Here is a 19,266-nt window from a genome sequence, read left to right as displayed (position 1 = left end):
ACTGATGCTAACTCACCATGTATACTGATGCTAACTCCCCATCTATACGGATGTTAACTCACCATCTATACTGATGCTAACTCACCATGTATACTGATGTTAACTGACCGTCTATACTAATGCTCACTCACCATCTATACTGATGCTAACTCACCATTTATACTGATGCTAACTCACCGTCTATACTGATGCTAACTCACCGTCTATACTGATGCTAACTCACCGTCTATACTGATGCTAACTCACCGTCTATACTGATGCTAACTCACCATCTATACTGATGCTAACTCACCATCTATACTGATGCTTTCTCACCGTCTATACAGATGTTAACTGACCGTCTATACTGATGCTAACTCACCGTCTATACTGATGCTAACTCATCGTCTATACTGATGCTAACTCACCGTCTATACTGATGCTAACTCACCGTCTATATGGATGTTAACTGACCATCTATACTGATGCTAACTCACCATGTATACTGATGCTAACTCCCCATCTATACGGATGTTAACTCACCATCTATACTGATGCTAACTCACCATGTATACTGATGTTAACTGACCGTCTATACTAATGCTCACTCACCATCTATACTGATGCTAACTCACCATTTATACTGATGCTAACTCACCGTCTATACTGATGCTAACTCACCGTCTATACTGATGCTAACTCACCGTCTATACTGATGCTAACTCACCGTCTATACTGATGCTAACTCACCATCTATACTGATGCTAACTCACCATCTATACTGATGCTTTCTCACCGTCTATACAGATGTTAACTGACCGTCTATACTGATGCTAACTCACCGTCTATACTGATGCTAACTCATCGTCTATACTGATGCTAACTCACCGTCTATACTGATGCTAACTCACCGTCTATATGGATGTTAACTGACCATCTATACTGATGCTAACTGACCATCTATACTGATGCTAACTGACCATCTATACTGATGCTAACTGACCATCTATACTGATGTTAACTGACCATCTATACTGATGCTAACTCACCATCTATACTGATGCTAACTGACCGGTGTTAACTGACTGATGTGAACTTTCGACATGTCAAGTTTAGCTGGTCATGGTTACACTGTTTTTGTACCTTCAAATGTCTTTCCCGTTTCCACTCCACTCTGTGGCTTTGCTGTACCCCGGAGGTGGAATTTTGTATTTGTATTTATAATGGATCCCCATTAGCTGCTCTAGCTACTCTTCCTGCGATCCAGCAAAATGAAGGCAGTTATACAATTTATTAAACGTTACAATACATTTACAACACCTTAAGTGTGTGCCCTCAGGCCCCTACTCTACAATCACATATCTACAGTACAAAATCCATGTGTATGTGTGTGTATAGTGTGTATGTTATCGCGTGTTTGTATGCATGTGTCTGTGCTTATGTTTGTGTTGCTTCAAACGTGTACTTTTATCTATTTTTTTAAATCTGATTCTTCTGCTTGCATCAGTTACCTGATGTAGAATAGAGTTCCATGTAGTCATGGCTGTTCTGGACTTGGGGACATTGAAGAGACCTCTGGTGGCATGTCTTGTGGGGTATGCATGGGTGTCTGAGCTGAGTAGACCAATCAGACAGCTCGGTACATTCAACATATCAATACCTCTCACATGGGGAGTGTGGGTTAATGTGGATACCCTCACTTTAAGATAGTGTGGTTTGTATTTAGGCTAATTCCTCTGTAGTCTGTTTCTAAAGAAATCTAATAACCAATGGAACTTTACCACAGTAACTTTATCATCTCAGGGTGGTGTGTGACCAATGCTGGATCTAGGCCTGTGGTGTTTCTACAGTCTGTTAGTTATTAGTAAGATAGTAAAACATGATGTAACAATTTTATGACAGGAAGTGAAATACCAGTTAGGTCATTCCCTGCCTCCAACGTCTATCTCCAGCACTAGTCTCCAATCCTCTGTTCTTTCTGTCTGCTGTGTTCAGGAAGTCTGAAAGAGGTCCAACCCAACTCCCTATCTCCCACCGTTACCTCCTACCCCTACCTCCTACCCACTACTCCCTACCTTCCTACCTCCTAACCTTACCTCCTACCCCCTACCTTCCTACCTCCTACCCTTACCTCGTACCTATATCTTCCTACCCACTACTCCCTACCTTCCTACGTCCTACCTTTACCTCCTACCCATACCTTCCTACCCCTACCTTCCTACCCTTACTCCCTACCTCCCACCCTTACCTCCTACCACTACCCCCTACCTCCCCAGCCATTCCCAACACCCAGCAATTCTGTCCAGCAACACTGTTGACTTTGTGATCTCAGCTGGAGCTTGGAGGAGGGAGCTGGTGAAACTCTGTGTGTGTGCTTGACTATGAGAGGGTGAGAGTTATGTGAGCCTGTGTGTATGTGTGTGTGTGTGTTTCTATGTTCCTGTACAAGTGTATGTGTGTGTGTCTGTTGGGGAGAGATTATTTAAAGGTTGTCATAGGAATGAAAGGGCCTCTCTCCTTGATGATTACAAAGCGTCTTGTTCTGTCTCTCTTTGCAAAGTGATGTAATATTTACCTACTCCACTGCCCGGCTTCAGGACAACCAGGGTTTCTGTGGTAAGTGGCTGTGTGTGTGTGTGTGTGTGTGTGTGTGTGTGTGTGTGTGTGTGTGTGTGTGTGTGTGTGTGTGTGTGTGTGTGTGTGTGTGTGTGTGTGTGTGTAGTGGGTATTCCCAGGATCCTGTGTTTCTGAATGGAACTGCAGTGGTTCCCACACCGCTCTCTCCCATTGGGCCGCCTGGCCAAGGGGTCACAGGTTAATGGTTGTCAAGGCAACCCTGTGGTAGTGGTTAGGGGTTCTGTACAGGGGAAAGCTGCTGTTCACATGTAAATGATCTGGGCTGAGGCTGGGCTAGGGCTGAGGGGAAGCTTGGCTGAGGGGAGGCTGGGCTAAGGCTGTGCTGAGGGGAGGCTGGGCAGAGGCTGGGCTCTGGCAAGGGCTGAGGGGAGGCTGGGCCTAAGCCTGGGCTGAGGCTGGGCTAGGGCTGAGCTGAGGGGAGGGGAGGCTGGGCTAGGGCTGAGCTGAGGGGAGGCTGGGCTTAAGACTGGGCTGAGTCTGGGCTAGGGCTGGGCTGTGGGGAGGCTGGGCCTAAGACTGGGCTGAGGCTGGGCTAGGGCTGAGCTGAGGGGAAGCTGGGCCTAAGACTGGGCTGAGGCTGGGCTAGGGCTGGGCTGAGGCGAGGCTGGGCCTAAGACTGGGCTGAGGCTGGGCTAGGGCTGGGCTGAGGCGAGGCTGGGCCTAAGACTGGGCTGAGGCTGGGCTAGGGCTGGGCTGAGGCGAGGCTGGGCCTAAGACTGGGCTGAGGCTGGGCTAGGGCTGGGCTGAGGCGAGGCTGGGCCTAAGACTGGGCTGAGGCTGGGCTAGGGTTATAGACCTTTATACAGGAGAGTCCTTTGAGCAGTGGATGTCAGTGGTGTTTGTTACTATGGTTAGGTCTTCTTTGAGCAGTGGATGTCAGTGGTGTTTGTTACTATGGTTAGGTCTTCTTTGAGCAGCGGATGTCAGTGGTGTTTGTTACTATGGTTAGGTCTTCTTTGAGCAGCGGATGTCAGTGGTGTTTGTTACTATGGTTAGGTCTTCTTTGAGCAGTGGATGTCAGTGGTGTTTGTTACTATGGTTAGGTCTTCTTTGAGCAGTGGATGTCAGTGGTGTTTGTTACTATGGATAGGTCTTCTTTGAGCAGTGGATGTCAGTGGTGTTTGTTACTATGGTTAGGTCTTCTTTGAGCAGTGGATGTCAGTGGTGTTTGTTACTATGGTTAGGTCTTCTTTGAGCAGTGGATGTCAGTGGTGTTTGTTACTATGGTTAGGTCTTCTTTGAGCAGTGGATGTCAGTGGTGTTTGTTACTATGGTTAGGTCTTATTTGAGCAGTGGATGTCAGTGGTGTTTGTTACTATGGTTAGGTCTTCTTTGAGCAGTGGATGTCAGTGGTGTTTGTTACTATGGTTAGGTCTTCTTTGAAAAGCGGATGTCAGTGGTGTTTGTTACTATGGTTAGGTCTTCTTTGAGCAGTGGATGTCAGTGGTGTTTGTTACTATGGTTAGGTCTTCTTTGAGCAGTGGATGTCAGTGGTGTTTGTTACTATGGTTAGGTCTTCTTTGAGCAGTGGATGTCAGTGGTGTTTGTTACTATGGTTAGGTCTTCTTTGAGCAGTGGATGTCAGTGGTGTTTGTTACTATGGTTAGGTCTTCTTTGAGCAGCGGATGTCAGTGGTGTTTGTTACTATGGTTAGGTCTTCTTTGAGCAGCGGATGTCAGTGGTGTTTGTTACTATGGTTAGGTCTTCTTTGAGCAGCGGATGTCAGTGGTGTTTGTTACTATGGTTAGGTCTTCTTTGAGCAGCGGATGTCAGTGGTGTTTGTTACTATGGTTAGGTCTTCTTTGAGCAGTGGATGTCAGTGGTGTTTGTTACTATGGTTAGGTCTTCTTTGAGCAGTGGATGTCAGTGGTGTTTGTTACTATGGTTAGGTCTTCTTTGAGCAGTGGATGTCAGTGGTGTTTGTTACTATGGTTAGGTCTTCTTTGAGCAGTGGATGTCAGTGGTGTTTGTTACTATGGTTAGGTCTTCTTTGAGCAGTTGATGTCAGTGGTGTTTGTTACTATGGTTAGGTCTTCTTTGAGCAGCGGATGTCAGTGGTGTTTGTTACTATGGTTAGGTCTTCTTTGAGCAGCGGATGTCAGTGGTGTTTGTTACTATGGTTAGGTCTTCTTTGAGCAGCGGATGTCAGTGGTGTTTGTTACTATGGTTAGGTCTTCTTTGAGCAGCGGATGTCAGTGGTGTTTGTTACTATGGTTAGGTCTTCTTTGAGCAGCGGATGTCAGTGGTGTTTGTTACTATGGTTAGGTCTTCTTTGAGCAGCGGATGTCAGTGGTGTTTGTTACTATGGTTAGGTCTTCTTTGAGCAGCGGATGTCAGTGGTGTTTGTTACTATGGTTAGGTCTTCTTTGAGCAGCGGATGTCAGTGGTGTTTGTTACTATGGTTAGGTCTTCTTTGAGCAGTGGATGTCAGTGGTGTTTGTTACTATGGTTAGGTCTTCTTTGAGCAGCGGATGTCAGTGGTGTTTGTTACTATGGTTAGGTCTTCTTTGAGCAGCGGATGTCAGTGGTGTTTGTTACTATGGTTAGGTCTTCTTTGAGCAGTGGATGTCAGTGGTGTTTGTTACTATGGTTAGGTCTTCTTTGAGCAGCGGATGTCAGTGGTGTTTGTTACTATGGTTAGGTCTTCTTTGAGCAGCGGATGTCAGTGGTGTTTGTTACTATGGTTAGGTCTTCTTTGAGCAGTGGATGTCAGTGGTGTTTGTTACTATGGTTAGGTCTTCTTTGAGCAGTGGATGTCAGTGGTGTTTGTTACTATGGTTAGGTCTTCTTTGAGCAGCGGATGTCAGTGGTGTTTGTTACTATGGTTAGGTCTTCTTTGAGCAGTGGATGTCAGTGGTGTTTGTTACTATGGTTAGGTCTTCTTTGAGCAGTGGATGTCAGTGGTGTTTGTTACTATGGTTAGGTCTTCTTTGAGCAGTGGATGTCAGTGGTGTTTGTTACTATGGTTAGGTCTTCTTTGAGCAGTGGATGTCAGTGGTGTTTGTTACTATGGTTAGGTCTTCTTTGAGCAGCGGATGTCAGTGGTGTTTGTTACTATGGTTAGGTCTTCTTTGGTGTTGTTTCTTTGCTAACTTTCCTCCCTCTCTCGCATTCTCTCTCTTTCTCTCTCTCGCTATACTTCTCTCTCACTCAATCACTCTTCTGCTCTTTCATTCAGTCTCTCTCTTCTTGATAATCTCTTGAACATTGAGGAATTGACCCCCCCCCCCCTTTCTCCTCTATCTCCAGTGCACCTAATCCCCACTACGCCCATGGGTGAGGAGCGCCCCTCCCAGGGTCAAGTTCAGGGCCAGAGCAGGAAGAGAGTGATCCCTGTCCCCCACACAGAGGATCCTGATCCAGACCCCATCTCTGAGGCTTATGGCTACTGCAACACCCCCAACCGCTCTGAACAGGCCTGGGAGGGTGAGACACACACACACACACACACAATCTAATCTGCTGTTCCATTGGTAAGTGGGAAGAAAGCAATGTTTCAGTCCTCTGCAGTCTGCTAGCGTGTTAGCCATTTGCTCAACCGATCAGTGAACACAGGTCAAAGCTCAGGGTTTAGAACAGAACCAAATGGAGTCAGTCAGTCACTAACAAGGAAGGCTTAGCCATGTGGAGAAATACAGAACATTTAGATGTGTTATGTCATGTAAAGAGAATTGATAGACTGGTGTTGGGTCATGGTTAGCTAGAGTATAGAGAGGGTTAATAAAAAAATACAAAATAAAGTTTTATTGTCCCATACACTGGATAGGTAACGTAAACTCACTCACTTTTGTACATCGCCTTGGTCCGTACAATTTACCTTATTTTAGTGCCCAAAAACCGTAATACTTCCAGATCAACTGTAATGTCAATACCATTGTAAAGCACAATTTCTCCCCTTTCCAACAAAATCCATGACGAGACCTCCACGCTCCCCATTTCTACATGATTCAAGAAGGCAATGAGCTCCGTTGGGTCTTTTTAAAAATGGCGGGTGGGGAAGCGAAACTAATGCGTGATAGTGAGAAGGAGAGATGTCGTGTGGGGAAACGGCTTTTTTTCACTCGATCTGTCCAACTTATCACCTTATCACCTCTAAAATGTAAATAAAACACTAAAGAGTTTATATAATGTGTCATTACATACCTATTTGAAGGTTTGTGTTGAATTTGAATCAGATTTTTAGGGCGGTGCTAAAGTGATCTTCAGACGTAAACATTGTCTTTTGAGAGTCAGGATCGCTTGCAGTGATGATGTAAAAAATGACTAGGTATCCCCCCTTACCCCCGTCACTGTCCCTTTCTTGTTTTAATCGATGAGAGAAGTGCTACACCTGGTGGAGAGAGATTGTAAGACAGAAATAGTTGCTTTACGCGTGCTGTACGTTACGGCATGACACATCACGATGTAACGGAGGGTCAGTTTTCTCAACTTTTCTCCAATACTATAGAGCCATTACCATGTCGAACAACTCTTGAATAGAAACATAGTTCACGCCCCAGATGTTGAAGTCAACACTGTCGCCACAGTCCCATTAGTTTTCTTTGCAGCCTGGTTTGAATGTCGCGGTTGGAATGGGGTTGGTTTAGGTTACAGTGAAATGTGTTGTTTTACAGAGTCAGCCATAGTAGTACAGTACCCCTGGAGAAAAGTAGGGTTAAGTGTCTTGCTCAAGGGCACATAGACATATTTTGGTTGATACGGTCATGGTTAACTAGGTAGAGAGGATAAAGTGTCATGGTTAACTAGGTAGAGAGGATAAAGGGTCATGGTTAACTAGGTAGAGAGGATAAAGTGTCAGGGTTAGAGGATAGAGAGGATAAAGGGTCATGGTTAGAGGATAGAGAGGATAAAGTGTCAGGGTTAGAGGATAGAGGGTCAGGGTTAGAGGATAGAGAGGATAAAGTGTCATGGTTAGAGGATAGAGAGGATAAAGGGTCATGGTTATAGGATAGAGATGATAAAGGGTCATGGTTAGAGGATAGAGAGGATAAATGGTCAGGGTTAGAGGATAGAGAGGATAAAGGGTCATGGTTAAAGGATAGAGATGATAAAGGGTCATGGTTAGAGGATAGAGAGGATAAAGTGTCAGGGTTAGAGGATAGAGAGGATAAAGGGTCATGGTTAACTAGGTAGAGAGGATAAAGTGTCAGGGTTAGAGGATAGAGAGGATAAAGGGTCATGGTTAACTAGGTAGAGAGGATAAAGTGTCATGGTTAGAGGATAGAGATGATAAAGGGTCATGGTTAAAGGATAGAGATGATAAAGGGTCAGGGTTAGAGGATAGAGGGTCATGGTTAACTAGGTAGAGAGGATAAAGTGTCATGGTTAGAGGATAGAGAGGATAAAGGGTCATGGTTAAAGGATAGAGAGGATAAATGGTCAGGGTTAGAGGATAGAGAGGATAAAGGGTCAGGGTTAGAGGATAAAGGGTCAGGGTTAGAGGATAGAGAGGATAAAGGGTCAGGGTTAGAGGATAAAGGGTCAGGGTTAGAGGATAAAGGGTCAGGGTTAGAGGATAGAGAGGATAAAGGGTCAGGGTTAGAGGATAGAGAGGATAAATGGTCAGGGTTAGAGGATAAAGGGTCATGGTTAAAGGATAGAGAGGATAAAGGGTCAGGGTTAGAGGATAGAGAGGATAAATGGTCAGGGTTAGAGGATATAGACGGTCAGGGTTAGAGGATAGAGGGTCATGGTTAGAGCATAGAGAGGATAAAGGGTCAGGGTTAAAGGATAGAGAGGATAAAGGGTCAGGGTTAGAGGATAGAGGGTCAGGGTTAGAGGATAGAGAGGATAAAGGGTCAGGGTTAGAGGATAGAGAGGATAAAGGGTCATGGTTAAAGGATAGAGAGGATAAAGGGTCAGGGTTAGAGGATAGAGGGTCAGGGTTAGAGGATAGAGGGTCAGGGTTAGAGGATAGAGAGGATAAAGGGTCAGGGTTAGAGGATAGAGGGTTAGAGGATAGAGAGTCAGGGTTAGAGGATAGAGAGGATAAAGGGTCAGGGTTAGAGGATAGATGGTCATGGTTAGAGCATAGAGAGGATAAAGGGTCAGGGTTAGAGGATAAAGGGTCATGGTTAAAGGATAGAGGGTCATGGTTAGAGGATAGAGAGGATAAAGGGTCAGGGTTAGAGGATAAAGGGTCAGGGTTAGAGGATAGAGATGATAAAGGGTCATGGTTAGAGGATAGAGAGGGTCAGGGTTAGAGGATAGAGAGGATAAAGGGTCAGGGTTAGAGGATAGAGAGGATAGATGTCATGGTTAGAGGATAAAGGGTCAGGGTTAGAGGATAGAGAGGATAAAGGGTCATGGTTAGAGGATAGAGAGTCATGGTTAGAGGATAGAGAGGATAAAGGGTCATGGTTAGAGGATAGAGAGGATAAAGGGTCAGGGTTAGAGGATAGAGGGTCAGGGTTAGAGGATAGAGAGGATAAAGGGTCATGGTTAGAGGATAGAGAGGATAAAGGGTCAGGGTTAGAGGATAGAGGGTCAGGGTTAGAGGATAAAGGGTCAGGGTTAGAGGATAGAGGGTCAGGGTTAGAGGATAGAGAGGATAAAGGGTCATGGTTAGAGGATAGAGGGTCATGGTTAGAGGATAGAGAGTCATGGTTAGAGGATAGAGAGGATAGATGGTCATGGTTAGAGGATAGAGAGGATAAAGGGTCAGGGTTAGAGGATAGAGAGGATAAAGGGTCAGGGTTAGAGGATAAAGGGTCAGGGTTAGAGGATAGAGGGTCAGGGTTAGAGGATAGAGAGGATAAAGGGTCAGGGTTAGAGGATAGAGAGGATAAAGGGTCAGGGTTAGAGGATAGAGAGGATAAAGGGTCAGGGTTAGAGGATAGAGAGGATAGATGGTCATGGTTAGAGGATAGAGGGTCAGGGTTAGAGGATAGAGAGGATAAAGGGTCAGGGTTAGAGGATAGAGAGGATAGATGGTCATGGTTAGAGGATAAAGGGTCAGGGTTAGAGGATAGAGAGGATAAAGGGTCATGGTTAGAGGATAGAGAGTAATGGTTAGAGGATAGAGAGGATAAAGGGTCATGGTTAGAGGATAGAGAGGATAAAGGGTCAGGGTTAGAGGATAGAGGGTCAGGGTTAGAGGATAGAGAGGATAAAGGGTCAGGGTTAGAGGATAGAGGGTCAGGGTTAGAGGATATAGAGGATAAAGGGTCAGGGTTAGAGGATAGAGGGTCAGGGTTAGAGGATAGAGGGTCATGGTTAGAGGATAGAGGGTCAGGGTTAGAGGATAGAGAGGATAGATGGTCAGGGTTAGAGGATAGAGGGTCAGGGTTAGAGGATAGAGGGTCAGGGTTAGAGGATAGAGAGGATAAAGGGTCAGGGTTAGAGGATAGAGGGTCAGGGTTAGAGGATAGAGGGTCATGGTTAGAGGATAGAGAGGATAGAGGGTCAGGGTTAGAGGATAGAGGGTCAGGGTTAGAGGATAGAGGGTCAGGGTTAGAGGGTCAGGGTTAGAGGATAGAGAGGATAAAGGGTCAGGGTTAGAGGATAGAGGGTCAGGGTTAGAGGGTCAGGGTTAGAGGATAGAGGGTCATGGTTAGAGGATAAAGGGTCAGGGTTAGAGGATAGAGAGGATAAAGGGTCAGGGTTAGAGGATAGCGAGGATAAAGGGTCAGGGTTAGAGGATAGAGAGGATAAAGGGTCAGGGTTAGAGGATAGAGAGGATAAAGGGTCAGGGTTAGAGGATAGAGGGTCAGGGTTAGAGGATAGAGAGGATAAAGGGTCAGGCTTAGAGGATAAAGGGTCAGGGTTAGAGGATAGAGGGTCATGGTTAGAGGATAGAGAGGATAAAGGGTCAGGGTTAGAGGATAGAGGGTCAGGGTTAGAGGATAGAGGGTCCTGGTTAGAGGATAGAGAGGATAAAGGGTCAGGGTTAGAGGATAGAGGGTCAGGGTTAGAGGATAGAGAGGATAAAGGGTCATGGTTAAAGGATAGAGGGTCAGGGTTAGAGGATAGAGAGGATAAAGGGTCAGGGTTAGAGGATAGAGAGGATAAAGGGTCAGGGTTAGAGGATAGAGGGTCAGGGTTAGAGGATAGAGGGTCAGGGTTAGAGGATAGAGGGTTAGAGGATAGAGAGTCAGGGTTAGAGGATAGAGAGGATAAAGGGTCATGGTTATAGGATAGAGAGTCATGGTTAGAGGATAGAGAGGATAAAGGGTCAGGGTTAGAGGATAGAGAGGATAAAGGGTCAGGGTTAGAGGATAGAGAGGATAAAGGGTCATGGTTAGAGGATAGAGAGTCATGGTTAGAGGATAGAGAGGATAAAGGGTCAGGGTTAGAGGATAGAGAGGATAAAGGGTCAGGGTTAGAGGATATAGACGGTCAGGGTTAGAGGATAGAGGGTCATGGTTAGAGGATAGAGGGTCAGGGTTAGAGGATAGAGAGGATAAAGGGTCAGGGTTAGAGGATAGAGAGGATAAAGGGTCATGGTTAAAGGATAGAGATGATAAAGGGTCAGGGTTAGAGGATAGAGAGGATAAAGGGCCATGGTTAGAGGATAGAGAGGATAAAGGGTCAGGGTTAGAGGATAGAGGGTCATGGTTAGAGGATAAAGGGTCAGGGTTAGAGGATAGAGAGGATAAAGGGTCATGGTTAGAGGATAGAGAGGATAAAGGGTCATGGTTAGAGGATAGAGAGGATAGATGGTCAGGGTTAGAGGATAAAGGGTCATGGTTAAAGGATAGAGAGGATAAAGGGTCAGGGTTAGAGGATAGAGGGTCATGGTTAGAGGATAGAGAGGATAAAGGGTCAGGGTTAGAGGATAGAGAGGATAAAGGGTCAGGGTTAAAGGATAGAGAGGATAAAGGGTCAGGGTTAGAGGATAGAGAGGATAAATGGTCAGGGTTAGAGGATATAGACGGTCAGGGTTAGAGGATAGAGGGTCATGGTTAGAGCATAGAGAGGATAAAGGGTCAGGGTTAAAGGATAGAGAGGATAAAGGGTCAGGGTTAGAGGATAGAGGGTCAGGGTTAGAGGATAGAGGGTCAGGGTTAGAGGATAGAGAGGATAAAGGGTCAGGGTTAGAGGATAGAGAGGATAAAGGGTCATGGTTAAAGGATAGAGAGGATAAAGGGTCAGGGTTAGAGGATAGAGGGTCAGGGTTAGAGGATAGAGGGTCAGGGTTAGAGGATAGAGAGGATAAAGGGTCAGGGTTAGAGGATAGAGGGTTAGAGGATAGAGAGTCAGGGTTAGAGGATAGAGAGGATAAAGGGTCAGGGTTAGAGGATAGATGGTCATGGTTAGAGCATAGAGAGGATAAAGGGTCAGGGTTAGAGGATAAAGGGTCATGGTTAAAGGATAGAGGGTCATGGTTAGAGGATAGAGAGGATAAAGGGTCAGGGTTAGAGGATAAAGGGTCAGGGTTAGAGGATAGAGATGATAAAGGGTCATGGTTAGAGGATAGAGAGGATAGAGGGTCAGGGTTAGAGGATAGAGAGGATAAAGGGTCAGGGTTAGAGGATAGAGAGGATAGATGTCATGGTTAGAGGATAAAGGGTCAGGGTTAGAGGATAGAGAGGATAAAGGGTCATGGTTAGAGGATAGAGAGTCATGGTTAGAGGATAGAGAGGATAAAGGGTCATGGTTAGAGGATAGAGAGGATAAAGGGTCAGGGTTAGAGGATAGAGGGTCAGGGTTAGAGGATAGAGAGGATAAAGGGTCATGGTTAGAGGATAGAGAGGATAAAGGGTCAGGGTTAGAGGATAGAGGGTCAGGGTTAGAGGATAAAGGGTCAGGGTTAGAGGATAGAGGGTCAGGGTTAGAGGATAGAGAGGATAAAGGGTCATGGTTAGAGGATAGAGGGTCATGGTTAGAGGATAGAGAGTCATGGTTAGAGGATAGAGAGGATAGATGGTCATGGTTAGAGGATAGAGAGGATAAAGGGTCAGGGTTAGAGGATAGAGAGGATAAAGGGTCAGGGTTAGAGGATAAAGGGTCAGGGTTAGAGGATAGAGGGTCAGGGTTAGAGGATAGAGAGGATAAAGGGTCAGGGTTAGAGGATAGAGAGGATAAAGGGTCAGGGTTAGAGGATAGAGAGGATAAAGGGTCAGGGTTAGAGGATAGAGAGGATAGATGGTCATGGTTAGAGGATAGAGGGTCAGGGTTAGAGGATAGAGAGGATAAAGGGTCAGGGTTAGAGGATAGAGAGGATAGATGGTCATGGTTAGAGGATAAAGGGTCAGGGTTAGAGGATAGAGAGGATAAAGGGTCATGGTTAGAGGATAGAGAGTAATGGTTAGAGGATAGAGAGGATAAAGGGTCATGGTTAGAGGATAGAGAGGATAAAGGGTCAGGGTTAGAGGATAGAGGGTCAGGGTTAGAGGATAGAGAGGATAAAGGGTCAGGGTTAGAGGATAGAGGGTCAGGGTTAGAGGATATAGAGGATAAAGGGTCAGGGTTAGAGGATAGAGGGTCAGGGTTAGAGGATAGAGGGTCATGGTTAGAGGATAGAGGGTCAGGGTTAGAGGATAGAGAGGATAGATGGTCAGGGTTAGAGGATAGAGGGTCAGGGTTAGAGGATAGAGGGTCAGGGTTAGAGGATAGAGGGTCAGGGTTAGAGGATAGAGAGGATAAAGGGTCAGGGTTAGAGGATAGAGGGTCAGGGTTAGAGGATAGAGGGTCATGGTTAGAGGATAGAGAGGATAGAGGGTCAGGGTTAGAGGATAGAGGGTCAGGGTTAGAGGATAGAGGGTCAGGGTTAGAGGGTCAGGGTTAGAGGATAGAGAGGATAAAGGGTCAGGGTTAGAGGATAGAGGGTCAGGGTTAGAGGGTCAGGGTTAGAGGATAGAGGGTCATGGTTAGAGGATAAAGGGTCAGGGTTAGAGGATAGAGAGGATAAAGGGTCAGGGTTAGAGGATAGCGAGGATAAAGGGTCAGGGTTAGAGGATAGAGAGGATAAAGGGTCAGGGTTAGAGGATAGAGAGGATAAAGGGTCAGGGTTAGAGGATAGAGGGTCAGGGTTAGAGGATAGAGAGGATAAAGGGTCAGGCTTAGAGGATAAAGGGTCAGGGTTAGAGGATAGAGGGTCATGGTTAGAGGATAGAGAGGATAAAGGGTCAGGGTTAGAGGATAGAGGGTCAGGGTTAGAGGATAGAGGGTCCTGGTTAGAGGATAGAGAGGATAAAGGGTCAGGGTTAGAGGATAGAGGGTCAGGGTTAGAGGATAGAGAGGATAAAGGGTCATGGTTAAAGGATAGAGGGTCAGGGTTAGAGGATAGAGAGGATAAAGGGTCAGGGTTAGAGGATAGAGAGGATAAAGGGTCAGGGTTAGAGGATAGAGGGTCAGGGTTAGAGGATAGAGGGTCAGGGTTAGAGGATAGAGGGTTAGAGGATAGAGAGTCAGGGTTAGAGGATAGAGAGGATAAAGGGTCATGGTTATAGGATAGAGAGTCATGGTTAGAGGATAGAGAGGATAAAGGGTCAGGGTTAGAGGATAGAGAGGATAAAGGGTCAGGGTTAGAGGATAGAGAGGATAAAGGGTCATGGTTAGAGGATAGAGAGTCATGGTTAGAGGATAGAGAGGATAAAGGGTCAGGGTTAGAGGATAGAGAGGATAAAGGGTCAGGGTTAGAGGATATAGACGGTCAGGGTTAGAGGATAGAGGGTCATGGTTAGAGGATAGAGGGTCAGGGTTAGAGGATAGAGAGGATAAAGGGTCAGGGTTAGAGGATAGAGAGGATAAAGGGTCATGGTTAAAGGATAGAGATGATAAAGGGTCAGGGTTAGAGGATAGAGAGGATAAAGGGTCATGGTTAGAGGATAGAGAGGATAAAGGGTCAGGGTTAGAGGATAGAGGGTCATGGTTAGAGGATAAAGGGTCAGGGTTAGAGGATAGAGAGGATAAAGGGTCATGGTTAGAGGATAGAGAGGATAAAGGGTCATGGTTAGAGGATAGAGAGGATAGATGGTCAGGGTTAGAGGATAAAGGGTCATGGTTAAAGGATAGAGAGGATAAAGGGTCAGGGTTAGAGGATAGAGGGTCATGGTTAGAGGATAGAGAGGATAAAGGGTCAGGGTTAGAGGATAGAGAGGATAAAGGGTCAGGGTTAGAGGATAGAGAGGATAAAGGGTCATGGTTAGAGGATAGAGAGGATAGATGGTCAGGGTTAGAGGATAAAGGGTCATGGTTAAAGGATAGAGAGGATAAAGGGTCAGGGTTAGAGGATAGAGAGGATAAAGGGTCAGGGTTAGAGGATAGAGAGGATAGAGGGTCAGGGTTAGAGGATAGAGGGTCAGGGTTAGAGGATAGAGGGTCAGGGTTAGAGGATAGAGGGTCAGGGTTAGAGGATAGAGGGTCAGGGTTAGAGGATAGAGAGGATAAAGGGTCAGGGTTAGAGGATAGAGAGGATAGAGGGTTAGAGGATAGAGGGTCAGGGTTAGAGGATAGAGGGTCAGGGTTAGAGGATAGAGGGTCAGGGTTAGAGGTTATAGACGGTCAGGGTTAGAGGATAAAGGGTCAGGGTTAGAGGATAGAGAGGATAAATGGTCAGGGTTAGAGGATAGAGAGGATAAAGGTCAGGGTTAGAGGATAGAGATGATAAAGGGTCATGGTTAGAGGATAGAGAGGATAGAGGGTCAGGGTTAGAGGATAGAGAGGATAAAGGGTCAGGGTTAGAGGATAGAGAGGATAGAGGGTCAGGGTTAGAGGATAGAGGGTCAGGGTTAGAGGATAGAGGGTCAGGGTTAGAGGATAGAGGGTCAGGGTTAGAGGTTATAGACGGTCAGGGTTAGAGGATAAAGGGTCAGGGTTAGAGGATAGAGAGGATAAATGGTCAGGGTTAGATGATAAAGGGTCATGGTTAAAGGATAGAGAGGATAAAGGGTCAGGGTTAGAGGATAGAGAGGGTCAGGGTTAGAGGATAGAGGGTCAGGGTTAGAGGATAGAGGGTCAGGGTTAGAGGATAGAGTGTCAGGGTTAGAGGATAGAGGGTCAGAGGATAGAGGGTCAGGGTTAGAGGATAGAGAGGATAAAGGGTCAGGGTTAGAGGATAAAGGGTCATGGTTAGAGGATAGAGAGGATAAAGGGTCATGGTTAGAGGTTAGAGGATAAAGGGTCAGGGTTAGAGGATAGAGGGTCAGGGTTAGAGGATAGAGAGGATAAAGGGTCAGGGTTAGAGGATAGAGAGGATAAAGGGTCAGGGTTAGAGGATAGAGAGGATAAAGGGTCAGGGTTAGAGGATATAGACGGTCAGGGTTAGAGGATAAAGGGTCAGGGTTAGAGGATAGAGGGTCAGGGTTAGAGGATAGAGGGTCAGGGTTAGAGGATAGAGGGTCAGGGTTAGAGGATAGAGGGTCAGGGTTAGAGGATAGAGGGTCAGGGTTAGAGGATAGAGGGTCAGGGTTAGAGGATAGAGAGGATAGAGGGTCATGGTTAGAGGATAGAGGGTCAGGGTTAGAGGATAGAGGGTCAGGGTTAGAGGATAGAGGGTCATGGTTAGAGGATAGAGAGGATAAAGGGTCAGGGTTAGAGGATAGAGGGTCATGGTTAGAGGATAGAGAGGATAAAGGGTCAGGGTTAGAGGATAGAGAGGATAGAGGGTCATGGTTAGAGGATAGAGGGTCAGGGTTAGAGGATAGAGGGTCAGGGTTAGAGGATAGAGGGTCAGGGTTAGAGGATAGAGGGTCAGGGTTAGAGGATAGAGGGTCAGGGTTAGAGGATAGAGGGTCAGGGTTAGAGGATAGAGGGTCAGGGTTAAAGGATAGAGAGGATAGAGGGTCATGGTTAGAGGATAGAGGGTCAGGGTTAGAGGATAGAGGGTCAGGGTTAGAGGATAGAGGGTCATGGTTAGAGGATAGAGAGGATAAAGGGTCAGGGTTAGAGGATAGAGGGTCAGGGTTAGAGGATAGAGAGGATAAAGGGTCATGGTTAAAGGATAGAGGGTCAGGGTTAGAGGATAGAGAGGATAAAGGGTCAGGGTTAGAGGATAGAGAGGATAAAGGGTCATGGTTAGAGGATAAAGGGTCAGGGTTAGAGGATAGAGAGGATAAAGGGTCAGGGTTAGAGGATAAAGGGTCAGGGTTAGAGGATAAAGGGTCAGGGTTAGAGGATATAGAGGATAAAGGGTCAGGGTTAGAGGATAGAGAGGATAGAGGGTCAGGGTTAGAGGATAAAGGGTCAGGGTTAGAGGATATAGAGGATAAAGGGTCAGGGTTAGAGGATAAAGGGTCAGGGTTAGAGGATAGAGAGGATAAATGGTCAGGGTTAGAGGATAGAGAGGATAAAGGGTCAGGGTTAGAGGATAAAGGGTCAGGGTTAGAGGATATAGAGGATAAAGGGCCAGGGTTAGAGGATAAAGGGTCATGGTTAGAGGATAGAGGGTCAGGGTTAACTAGGTAGAGAGGATAAAGGGTCAGGGTTAGAGGATAGAGAGGATAAAGGGTCATGGTTAGAGGATAGAGGGTCAGGGTTAGAGGATAAAGGGTCAGGGTTAGAGGATAGAGGGTCATGGTTAGAGGATAGAGAGGATAAAGGGTCATGGTTAAAGGATAGAGAGGATAAATGGTCAGGGTTAGAGGATAGAGAGGATAAATGGTCAGGGTTAGAGGATAAAGGGTCAGGGTTAGAGGATAGAGAGGATAAAGGGTCAGGGTTAGAGGATAAAGGGTCAGGGTTAGAGGATAAAGGGTCAGGGTTAGAGGATAGAGAGGATAAAGGGTCAGGGTTAGAGGATAGAGAGGATAAATGGTCAGGGTTAGAGGATAAAGGGTCATGGTTAAAGGATAGAGAGGATAAAGGGTCAGGGTTAGAGGATAGAGAGGATAAATGGTCAGGGTTAGAGGATATAGACGGTCAGGGTTAGAGGATAGAGGGTCATGGTTAGAGCATAGAGAGGATAAAGGGTCAGGGTTAAAGGATAGAGAGGATAAAGGGTCAGGGTTAGAGGATAGAGGGTCAGTCTTAGAGGATAGAGGGTCAGGGTTAGAGGATAGAGAGGATAAAGGGTCAGGGTTAGAGGATAGAGAGGATAAAGGGTCATGGTTAAAGGATAGAGAGGATAAAGGGTCAGGGTTAGAGGATAGAGGGTCAGGGTTAGAGGATAGAGGGTCAGGGTTAGAGGATAGAGAGGATAAAGGGTCAGGGTTAGAGGATAGAGGGTTAGAGGATAGAGAGTCAGGGTTAGAGGATAGAGAGGATAAAGGGTCAGGGTTAGAGGATAGATGGTCATGGTTAGAGCATAGAGAGGATAAAGGGTCAGGGTTAGAGGATAAAGGGTCATGGTTAAAGGATAGAGGGTCATGGTTAGAGGATAGAGAGGATAAAGGGTCAGGGTTAGAGGATAAAGGGTCAGGGTTAGAGGATAGAGATGATAAAGGGTCATGGTTAGAGGATAGAGAGGATAGAGGGTCAGGGTTAGAGGATAGAGAGGATAAAGGGTCAGGGTTAGAGGATAGAGAGGATAAAGGGTCATGGTTAGAGGATAGAGAGTCATGGTTAGAGGATAGAGAGGATAAAGGGTCATGGTTAGAGGATAGAGAGGATAAAGGGTCAGGGTTAGAGGATAGAGAGTCAGGGTTAGAGGATAGAGAGGATAAAGGGTCATGGTTAGAGGATAGAGAGGATAAAGGGTCAGGGTTAGAGGATAGAGGGTCAGGGTTAGAGGATAAAGGGTCAGGGTTAGAGGATAGAGGGTCAGGGTTAGAGGATAGAGAGGATAAAGGGTCATGGTTAGAGGATAGAGGGTCATGGTTAGAGGATAGAGAGTCATGGTTAGAGGATAGAGAGGATAGATGGTCATGGTTAGAGGATAGAGAGGATAAAGGGTCAGGGTTAGAGGATAGAGAGGATAAAGGGTCAGGGTTAGAGGATAAAGGGTCAGGGTTAGAGGATAGAGGGTCAGGGTTAGAGGATAGAGAGGATAAAGGGTCAGGGTTATAGGATAGAGAGGATAAAGGGTCAGGGTTAGAGGATAGAGGGTTAGAGGATAGAGAGTCAGGGTTAGAGGATAGAGAGGATAAAGGGTCAGGGTTAGAGGATAGATGGTCATGGTTAGAGCATAGAGAGGATAAAGGGTCAGGGTTAGAGGATAAAGGGTCATGGTTAAAGGATAGAGGGTCATGGTTAGAGGATAGAGAGGATAAAGGGTCAGGGTTAGAGGATAAAGGGTCAGGGTTAGAGGATAGAGATGATAAAGGGTCATGGTTAGAGGATAGAGAGGATAGAGGGTCAGGGTTAGAGGATAGAGAGGATAAAGGGTCAGGGTTAGAGGATAGAGAGGATAAAGGGTCATGGTTAGAGGATAGAGAGTCATGGTTAGAGGATAGAGAGGATAAAGGGTCATGGTTAGAGGATAGAGAGGATAAAGGGTCAGGGTTAGAGGATAGAGAGTCAGGGTTAGAGGATAGAGAGGATAAAGGGTCATGGTTAGAGGATAGAGAGGATAAAGGGTCAGGGTTAGAGGATAGAGGGTCAGGGTTAGAGGATAAAGGGTCAGGGTTAGAGGATAGAGGGTCAGGGTTAGAGGATAGAGAGGATAAAGGGTCATGGTTAGAGGATAGAGGGTCATGGTTAGAGGATAGAGAGTCATGGTTAGAGGATAGAGAGGATAGATGGTCATGGTTAGAGGATAGAGAGGATAAAGGGTCAGGGTTAGAGGATAGAGAGGATAAAGGGTCAGGGTTAGAGGATAAAGGGTCAGGG

At 46.1% G+C, this 19,266-nt stretch overlaps 1 protein-coding gene across 4 annotated transcripts in view; it reads left to right on the top strand.

Annotated features, from left to right (window-relative positions):
• Positions 1-19,266, top strand: part of acpl2 (acid phosphatase-like 2) — a 73,245-nt gene that overhangs the window by 36,498 nt on the left and 17,481 nt on the right. For 3 of the 4 annotated variants that reach the window (XM_045702900.1, NM_001139989.1, XM_045702901.1), the window contains one exon: positions 5,866-6,042. In XM_045702900.1, coding sequence (XP_045558856.1) covers positions 5,866-6,042 — 177 coding nt within the window. Of the gene's footprint in view, positions 1-2,576; positions 2,596-5,865; positions 6,043-19,266 lie in introns of those variants that run through there. The other variant, XM_045702902.1, reaches the window with a different exon arrangement.

This window comes from Salmo salar, chromosome ssa20 (assembly GCF_905237065.1).
Source record: "Salmo salar chromosome ssa20, Ssal_v3.1, whole genome shotgun sequence".
In the NCBI taxonomy this organism is placed as follows: domain Eukaryota; kingdom Metazoa; phylum Chordata; class Actinopteri; order Salmoniformes; family Salmonidae; genus Salmo; species Salmo salar.
Note: the sequence above shows the minus strand (reverse complement) of the source record. Positions and strands in the feature narration are given on the sequence as shown.